Source organism: Triticum aestivum, chromosome 3B (genome assembly GCF_018294505.1).
Source record: "Triticum aestivum cultivar Chinese Spring chromosome 3B, IWGSC CS RefSeq v2.1, whole genome shotgun sequence".
NCBI lineage: Eukaryota > Viridiplantae > Streptophyta > Magnoliopsida > Poales > Poaceae > Triticum > Triticum aestivum.
This window is the reverse complement of record NC_057801.1, coordinates 484,338,628-484,348,158: the sequence shown is the minus strand read 5'-3', so window position 1 is coordinate 484,348,158 and position 9,531 is coordinate 484,338,628. Positions and strand designations below refer to the sequence as shown.

At 41.0% G+C, this 9,531-nt stretch overlaps 1 protein-coding gene across 1 annotated transcript; it reads right to left on the bottom strand.

Annotated features, from left to right (window-relative positions):
• Window positions 1-4,987: 4,987 nt before the first annotated feature.
• Window positions 4,988-8,367, bottom strand: LOC123070502 (peptidyl-tRNA hydrolase, mitochondrial). Its single transcript, XM_044493742.1, has 8 exons — window positions 8,036-8,367; window positions 7,270-7,354; window positions 7,077-7,144; window positions 6,949-6,999; window positions 6,794-6,867; window positions 5,744-5,802; window positions 5,586-5,662; window positions 4,988-5,418 (listed from the first exon to the last, which is right to left on the bottom strand). The coding sequence occupies exons 1-8, from the start codon at window positions 8,354-8,356 to the stop codon at window positions 5,302-5,304; spliced, it is 852 nt and encodes a 283-aa protein (XP_044349677.1). The 5' UTR covers window positions 8,357-8,367; the 3' UTR covers window positions 4,988-5,301.
• Between the last annotated feature and the right edge of the window lie 1,164 nt (window positions 8,368-9,531).

The window sequence follows — 9,531 nt, the reverse complement described above, 5'->3', positions numbered from 1 at the left end:
TTTTAATCTTAAATGTGGATGACATATTATTGATTGGAAATGATACAAAGTTTCTTAGCGCAATAAAAGACTATCTGAAGAGTGTCTTTTCAGTGAAGAATTTAGGCGAAGCTGCATATATGATAGGCATAAAGATCTATAGAGATAGATCGAGACGTCTAATTGCGCTGAACCAAAGCACGTACATTGATTTTTTTAAAGAGGTTTAAAATGGAGAATGTGAAGAAAGGTTTTCTTCCAATGTCACATGGCACAACACCTAGCAAGAATCAATGTACGAAGATAGTTCATGAGCAAGTGCAAATGAGTCGAGTCCCATATGCCTCGGCAATAGGATCTATCATGCATGCTATGATATGTACTAGACCGGATGTTTCTTATGCACTAAGTGTTAGTAGCAGGTACCAAAGTAATCCTGGATTGGCTCACTCGGCAGCTGCTAAAAATATTCTTAAGTAACTCAGGAGGACAAAGGACAAGCTCCTAGTCTATGGAGGAGATGAAGAACTCATTGTAAATGGTTACACCGACGCAAGCTTCATGACTAGTATAGATGACTATAAATCTCAATCGGGTTATATTTTCACCCTTAATGGTGGTGCGGTGGTTTGGAAGAGTTTCAAGCAAAACACTATTGCGGATTCTACGACAGAAGCAGAATACACTGTGGCTTCAGAAGCTTCGGAGGAGGAAATCTGGATCAAGAAGTTTCTTGAAGAAGTTGGTGTGGTCCCAAGTGTGATGAACCCAATGGCACTCTATTGTGATAATAGTGGTGTCGTTGCTTAAGCAAAGGAATCAAGATCCCACATGAAGACCAGACATATCGAGTGCAAGTATCAGATTATCCGACAGTATGTCGAGAAGGGTTTTGTGAAGTTCCTCAGGGTTCACACGGATTTGAATGTGTCAGACCCGATGACGAAGGCTCTACCACGAGAAATGCATGATCAAACACCAGATAGCCATAAGTGTTAAAGAGACTATGCAAACTAGATTATTGACTCTAGTGCAAGTGGGAAACCGTTGGAAATATGCCCTATGGGAAATAATATTGTATTACTATATTTCCATTGTTCATAATTACGATTTTATATTTCCTGCTATAACTGCTATGATCCTTCAATATGCGATTCAATGGAAAACTCATATGCGCGTGCGAAATGAAAAATGGTAAATAATAGGTTCCCGGTCTTGCCTCTAAGACTGGCTCAAGTCTTGTTGGTGATCACGTTTTCCGGATCTTAGGATACCGTTAAGTGTAACGATAGTCCTAAAACAACATTGAGGGTATGATGTTAGAAGAGCGATCATATTGAATCGACATAATACTTGTATGTTATACTTTGTGATTATATTGTCTGAAATCATCTTTTATAACACAGAGTGTTAGCATGTGTTTTTAGTTCCTCAGACCATGAGAGTGTCTCGGTCACTTCCTACCAGACGGTGGCTTTGGGGTTGCTCAAACGTCATATGTAACAAGGTGATCATAACGACAACTTTCAGGCTCACGGGAAAGTTTCACAAGTGACCGAATAGCTCGAGAGTGGGATTTGCTCCTCCGATGATGGAGAGATATTCTTAGGGACCTCTCAGTGTGACGGCATCCATCATCGTCTGGCTAGACACAAGTGACTACGTCATGGGGATGCCAGAACACGTTAACGAGAATGAATAACAAAACTGATAACGAGAGCAACGGTATAGTGAGCATGATGATAATTCAGGAGGATACCGATGCACACCGGGTTTTGTAAAGTATCGCAAAGAAAAGGGAACATCACATGATAACCAAAGGTTCACTCGAATATCATTCGTGTAATCATAGGGACCGATATGGATGTCCACGGTTCCGCTATCAGTCATTGAACGAAGGGGTTTCGTTCATGTCTATGATTTACCGAACCTACGGGGTCACAAGCTTAAGGTAATCCCAATCTGCTGAGTGTTAGTGGTACAAGAGTAATGCGAATATATTTGTGGAATTGTTTCATTAATATCGAAATAGTTTTTGAGAGGTTCTGGAAGCGTTTCGGGGTCACCAGAAGGGTTTCAGTGAATGTCGGGTATTACCGATTAATTATATATAGGTTAAAATGTTTCAGGGGGTGTTAAATTATATATATGTGTGTGTGTGTCTGTGTGTGTGTGTGTGTGTGTGTGTGTGTATCAATGAGCCTAACAATACCAAGAGGTGGAGAAGGATTTAGGGGAAGCACCCCCTTTCCCCGATGGGAGGTCGGATCCTAGTGGGGAAGGACTCCTCCTTTCCCCCTTGGCCGGCACAATGGGAGGGGAGTCCTTCCCCCCTTTGTGGTGCCCCCTCCTCTGCCCTAAACCTATATATACTAGAGGATTTCCATCCTATGCAACACAAGTTTTGGAGCCTCCTCTAGTTGATCTACTTCTAGTTCTAGTTGGTCCTAGTTGACTAATTAGAGCTAGCCCTAGCCACCTATAATCCTCACAATTAGAAGCCCCGTGTGGTTATAATCTCCTCCCTCTAATTTTTCGACGACGATTAGCTCTGGACGGCGAAGCGCTGCCGGATTGTGAAGACCGTATGCTTGCAACCAAGTAGAGAGATTGTACTTTCGGGCTTCCGTTCAAGGGATTGTTCGAGGGCGGTTCACGGGATCATCATCGACGTGCGAGGGACTCCAAGTACGATTTGCACCGACTCGTCTACTTCCGCTGCACTCCGGAGCCGGTAACGATCGTTGATCCAAACACGATATGCATCTTCATATTGTTCCTGGATGTTCGTAGGGCGATTTTTTTTATTTCTACTACGTTTCTCAACACCCCCAACCTTCAAATATGGAGTCTCGCGGGACATATATGGAGGGCGCTCCATAAATTTTGATGACTTGGGACCGGGTGGTGACTCTAGTAGAGTGGCCTTTTTGACCGAAATCATCGTATTGGCAATTGTTGATATGACCACTCTGCTAGAGCTGCTTCAAGAGCATCTTGAGCTGAACCCTAAACTTTAACCCCTCAAAACTTGATTCCTCAACTTTTTTTTACGGGAAAAACTTTCAATCTATTCATGTTCAATCATGGTAGTACAACGAACACTAGAAATAATATAAATTACATCCAGATCCATAAACGCTGAACCCATAAACTTAACTCACTATAGCTTACAATTTGTTCATATGTTTCGTCGAACACTTACAATGCATCACACACAACACACATACATCTGGCAAACACATACGCGGGATAGAAAGAGAAGGCAAACAACACATCGTCTATTGTTTTTTTCTTCTATATGAAGAAGGCAGTGCTCCTAGCTGGTACTCGAAAAAGAAAACATACACGTACATTCAGCTGTCACAGTTTGCACGTCCCAAAATGGATATGAGCCATTAAGTTCTTTTATGTTCCAATGGCTAATATTATAATTACAAATTTCCTTATGGGCTAGCATAGCTTTTCACTTTCACAGATAAGGAATTAGATCATACTAGTGCCAATTAAACAGGAAGGCAATAATTGCTAGTATACCTTTTCCTTTAAAACATTTAATTATATCCTCTTGTGTGGTTTGAAATCACAATTTTGCACCTTAAATAAACTTAAATGGGTAGATGACTACATATATTGACCCCTTCACTCTGAATCTGGTACCCAACCAAGATCGCCGAGCCCGAAGGAGCACAGGTTCATCGATATCCTGTCTGGCTGTCTCGCAGTCGATGCTTGAGCTGGGCAAAAGGCAACCTGACTGTGGCTTCTGGCAGAGCCGATAAGGCAAAACGAACTTATCCCTCCCCGGAACGTGGAAAATCGAACGAAAACGAGAGATTATCCCGAACATTTAGAACGTGGAGAATGGAATCGAGAGCGCCGCTGAAGATCGACTTTGGACGGCTGGAGGGAAGCGTCGAGGGCCCCGGGCTCACGGCCACCACAGGTGGTCGCGTCCGAGGGATGGATGTGCCGCAGCGCACCTGCAGTGCGAACGACGTTCGACGCCTCCACCCGGCTTTTCCCGAGATGGAAATACGAATATCCCCTGATGTTTTCAGTCAGACATGCCGTTGCTCGTGTGTCACGACAGGAGAAAGAAACGGACACCGAGTGCTGGTCTCGTTTTCTTTTCTTTTCTTTCATGTCATTTCATTTTCTTTTCTTTTTTGCCCGGTTCAGTGAGTGGAGGTCAACAACCGAGATCACACAGTAGGTTTTGGCTTTTTAAACAAGGCAAAAGATTTGTCATTTCATCGAGTAAGGAAGAAGTTTTAGAACAAAGCCGGAAAGCAGCGAAAAGAAAAAGAACTACTCTCGCGGCATTATAATACACAACTGCTTCGCATCAGCCAAAGCCCAAAGAGACACCTCCTTTTTAATCTTGCAAATGAGAACCATCGAAGGGACGGTCATGTTACGAAAGACTCTAGTATTGCGTTCGGTCCAAATCTCCCTAGAGATCAGCATCATCAGAGAGGCCAACGCCTTGGGAGATCCAACCTGAATGTGTATGTTGGTGGTCCACCAATCTCTCACCGAGACCCTGTCACCCAGGTGGCTGTGTTGACGTGGTGCATCCAAGCCACGGAATAATATCGTTCCACACCCGAAGAGTGAATCGGCATTGAAAGAGGAGATGAGCCGCAGATTCTTGACATTGTTTGCATAGAGGGCATACACCACAATTGGGCCAACCCCGCCTAACTAACCGATCAGACATCGGAGGAGCCCACACCTTCCAGACCGATTGCACCAGATATGAAGTAGTAGGCCCTTCAAACTGTACCTTGTATGATGAAGAGGCAGAATACATACCATCTTTAGTGAACTATGTACGAGTATATATACAACGAAAACTATGTACTGTGCAAGACTTGTTTTTTCTAAATATATACGTCTGTCAATTTGCAGACAAATATTAGAAGATACTTTCTCTGTATCATAATACATGTCGTTTTAGCATATATTATGGTACGGAGAGAGTATTACTTACTCCTAATGAACATGGCAGCAACAGGTATACATAAACTCAAATGTTATGACATCGATTACTACCTCTGTACCCTAGCCTACAAAAACATCTTATATTTTGATACAGAGAGTAGTTCACAATGTTTCACGTTGCTGGTACACATAAATTATTATCATCCAAAAATTGCAGTATATGAACAAATAAAGCTTCACTTTTCAGGGTGGGGTCTTCTTACAGGAAAGATGGCCGCAACACAAATAACTGAAAACCCATATCTAGCTCCTTGACTTTAATTCATCACTTGGAACTCAAATTTCTTTGGCGCAGAAAATGAATCAATTGGTTTGTCATCTATTCAGCATTTCGGATGATTGGGCAGTGTTCACGAAAGTAGCGCTCTTGTTGAATCCTTCAAGTGCCATTATTCTTATTGCTTCCAAGCCCCTATGGAATGTGAAATCAAGCTGCAGAAGCAGATTACTTGCATTATTGTTCAGTTGTGCCGCACTTGAATCAATATAAAGATCATTTTTTTCGAAAGCATATACACTGGATAGGCGAATGGTGCCTAAGCATGACAGAGAAGCGGTAAATATTTGAATATTTTAAATTTCTATCAAGCATTCCAAACCTCTTCTTGTTCTTTTTTGGTGAATGGCTTGAGAACAAAGTTGGCAGGATCCATCTTCCCAGGTGGTCGTCCAATGCCTGCAAAAATATCACCAAGAATATTTCAGACAATAGTAACAATGTTAGAAAAGGAGAAAAGCGACAGACAAAGTGACATACCAATTCTTAGACGTGGAAAATCACGATTCTGTTTGAGATGGTTGATAATGCTTCTCATCCTTCAGATGGTGGATGAATGCCAAGAGAAAAATAGCTCTTGTCAGAACAAAAAATGCAAGAAAGAATCCCAGCTCATTGCAACTATTTTGTTAGGTTCTGCCAAGCTCTTCCCAGAACAATAACAAAGGAAAGGTTCACAAGGATAAAAATTATTACATTTACATTTTTTACTGTTAGTAATAAGATCTATATATGAGTAAATGAGGGAGAAATAAATGTACAAATGTATGCATGCTAATTTTGTCTGTTGGGTACTAGGCTTAGGGAGAGGCTCTTGCCCCTGGGGGTTAGACAGAAGAGTTTTTTCTTGCTCTCCTAATTATTGCTTGTTTTATTCTACAAAGGGTCTTCTTTATATAGAGGCCTAACAATCCAACCTAAGGAACAAATCATAGATCTTATCTCTAATTGGCTCAAGGACCAAGCAAAATAATATCTTCCTAATTCAAAACTATCTAACTAAGAGATCACGGGAATCATTTCACTAAATTGGCATTGGGTGGGCCATGTACTGTGCGTACATAACATCAACACAGCCTGGAACCTTAGACCTTGTACAATGCAAGGTGCTAAGGAGAGGTGCTGGAGAAATAAACCAAGCTTTCCTTAAGCACCGGTGCTTATTTGTACAGGGCAGACGCTTAATTAGGCGTCTCTCCTGTAGAAATAGGCACTGGTGCTTTAGAAAAAACCCGATTTATTTTGCTAAGCATCTCCCTAAGCACCTAGCATTGTACAAGGCCTTACAAGTTACAGTCAGTTTTTAAGATCACAATGCCATTACATTGCACTGAGTTCAAAGAACAGTTCCACAAAGTACATGATTATTCTATACTTTTGCTTAGTTAAACTTAAGAGTGCTTTGCGATTATATGCCTACAAAGTCATGAGGCTTTCATCCTATAGTTCATAAAAGAAAGGACGGGACAATAGGTTATGTATTTATACAGGAAATGTGTTTCATTAAAGAATTAGAAAAGACTGGAGTACCCATTATGCCCGCCATGTCCACCTTTTGGCAGTAGACGCAATTTCGCGAAGGGCAAATCCAGATCATCGTACATCTGCAGAGAAGAGAAGAATGATGTTGGAACCAAATTATATCCATCTGTGATAAAAGGAACCAAATCAAGATTAACATTTACCACAACGACTTGATTAAGTGGTATCTTGAAATATGAAACCAGCTGCCCAACCTGTACAGTTCAGGGCGTCAAACAAGGGAACAACGGAAGAAGTAGTTTCAAGTTTGTTTTGCAAGCATTATACTTACAGACTCACCGCTTGCATTCATAAATGTTTGCGGCTTGGCAAGCATGATAGGAACATCTCCAATACGACCTGAACGATTACAAACAATTTTACAAATGTCTATGTGCCTACAGAATTTTAAAGGAGTAACATGCATCTAGTGATGTTAAATAATCAGGAATAGGTTATCCTGAAAACTTTGGTGAGAATATTACCTTTGCCGATCATTGCCTTGAACTGCATACTGCTGAGTGATACACCCTCTGTTTCTGCTATAGCATCAATCATCTCGAATCCAACCTGTGAAAAAATGGATACAACCTTTACTTAAATAGAGATACTGTAAATAGAAGTTATGTGCAATTCAATTCTATACAACAAAGTATGAAACAAGAGCAAACTTAAACGAAATGACAAGCAGTGCAGAATAACCAGTTTTGCTGCCTATAAAGGGTAGTATCCTTCGTAATATATACTCCCTCCGTCCCAAAATAAGTGTCTCAACTTTGTACTTAACTTTAGTATACCTTGGATAAATAAGTATCTGGCTAGGACATTTAGCTGTTGCTCCAAATTCTTTACCAAAAAGTGGTGATTGGTCTAGATAACCATCCAGATACGGATATTGTCACACTGAGATAGTATAAGATGAAATTCTGATAACCACCATGATTACGAAATGTGTTTATCAACAACAGGTTAACAGCCAATCACAAAGACAATATCTTCAATCGGTCAGCTAAAACAGAAAGCAGGTTTACACTCGCAAAATTGCTGCTAGCATGTTCCTACAATCACATACCAAATGTTCATGCCTACGTCCTCACTATTCACTGATCAAAGCGTGCAACCATTTTGGCGTCCAACTCCAATATGTACCAATTCTCAACATTTCAACCCACGAGTAACTAGGATAATTCCACAATCCCACCGAGCAGAATGATGGGTTTTGCAGTGAATAGAGCATGTACGGAAGCTTACGTTGTGGCGAGTCCTCTGGTACATCTTCCCGGGGTTGCCGAGCCCAACGAACAGCCACGGCTTCCGCGCGCCGCCGTCACCGACGGGGGCAGCTGACGAGGAGGCGGCCCGGCAAGCGGAGGCGGAGGAATAGCGCGACACACATCTAGGCCTTGCCCGCGCCAAAAAGGGGAGGCGGGAGGCCGAGGCGCCGGAGAGCAGCCGCATCGCCGCCGTTGTCGCCGGCACCACCAATTGGGCACCGGTAGTGATTGGATGGGACAGGGGCCTGAACTCGGAGGAACGCTGCGCTTCATAGGTTAGGTTAAATGGGCTAACCATGCAGGTAGTTAGATGAATTGGTCGTTTGGCCCAATCTAACCACACATACACAGTTACACGGGAACGTATCCGGTGCACCAAGGCAATTGGTGCTACGGTGCACCGGACCCAGTTGCACATTAAAAAATATTCAAAAAAATCCAGAGAAAATTTAGTGTATCGATACAACATCAATGTATGTCGTCACAAAAATTCAAATCAAAATTTAAAACAATGCTCGAGATACAAAAATGACAAATTTAGCGTCAATGCGCCAATGGGCCAAAATTGAAGCCCAACTTGTGTTATGTACTATTCAGTGTTAAATTTATTATTTTTGTATCTCGAGCAATATTTCAAATATTGATCTAAATTTTTGTGACAATACACATTCATGTTGTGTCAATGCACTAATTTTTTTCCCGCATTTTTCCGAACAATTTTGAATGTGCAACGGGCGACCGGTGCACCGGTAGCACAAATTGCCCCGGTGCACCACATACATCCCCACAGTTACACACACACATGACTTATTTCTCATTGCAGTAAAAAAAGACTTATTTCTCATTGCTAAAAAAACAAGGCTTATTTATCAAAATTCACCTAAAAAAGACTTATTGCTAAACAAAACTTGATTCTAAAAAAATACTTATTTAAAAAACTTGATTCTAAAAAGAGGCTTATTTCACTCTAAAAAAACTACTTATATCACAAGCAGTTAATCCAATTAGCGGTCCTTCTTTACTGTCGTTTTCGTCTCGACTAGGGATTTATATGTTGGCATGTTTTCAACAAAAAAATGACCATCGGTTACTAGGTGTATAGTGTATCACCACTAGGCAATAATAGCAATCAACAATCACTACATTGATAGTGTATCACCACTAGGCAATAATAGCAATCAACAATCACTACATTGATAGTGTATCACCACTAGGCAATAATTACCCCTAAAAAAACCACTAGGAAATAATTTGCACAAATAGGGAAGTGAGTTTTCAAATGTCGCCAACAAGTAAAATACAATATTAATACATCATAAAACTATATAATGCAAGTTTTACATTGATGGAGAATGATATTAGTATCTTGATAAACAAGATAATATAAAAAGATAATCTAGCAAGCAAGTGGCATAACTCTTGTTTATCCTTAGCGAGGCAAACTTACCAAAACTTTTCTCTCTTTGTTGTTAT

What these genes read in the sequence shown, in the direction of transcription:
- LOC123070502 (XM_044493742.1), bottom strand. Translation starts at nt 8,356, where the DNA reads ATGGTTAGCCCATTTAACCTAACCTATGAAGCGCAGCGTTCCTCCGAG. An exon ending in ACCAGAGGACTCGCCACAAC is followed by an intron (nt 7,355 to 8,035) that starts GTAAGCTTCCGT and finishes ATTTTTTCACAG; the next exon opens with GTTGGATTCGAGATGATTGA. An exon ending in TGAATGCAAGCGGTGAGTCT is followed by an intron (nt 7,000 to 7,076) that starts GTAAGTATAATG and finishes TGAACTGTACAG; the next exon opens with GTTGGGCAGCTGGTTTCATA.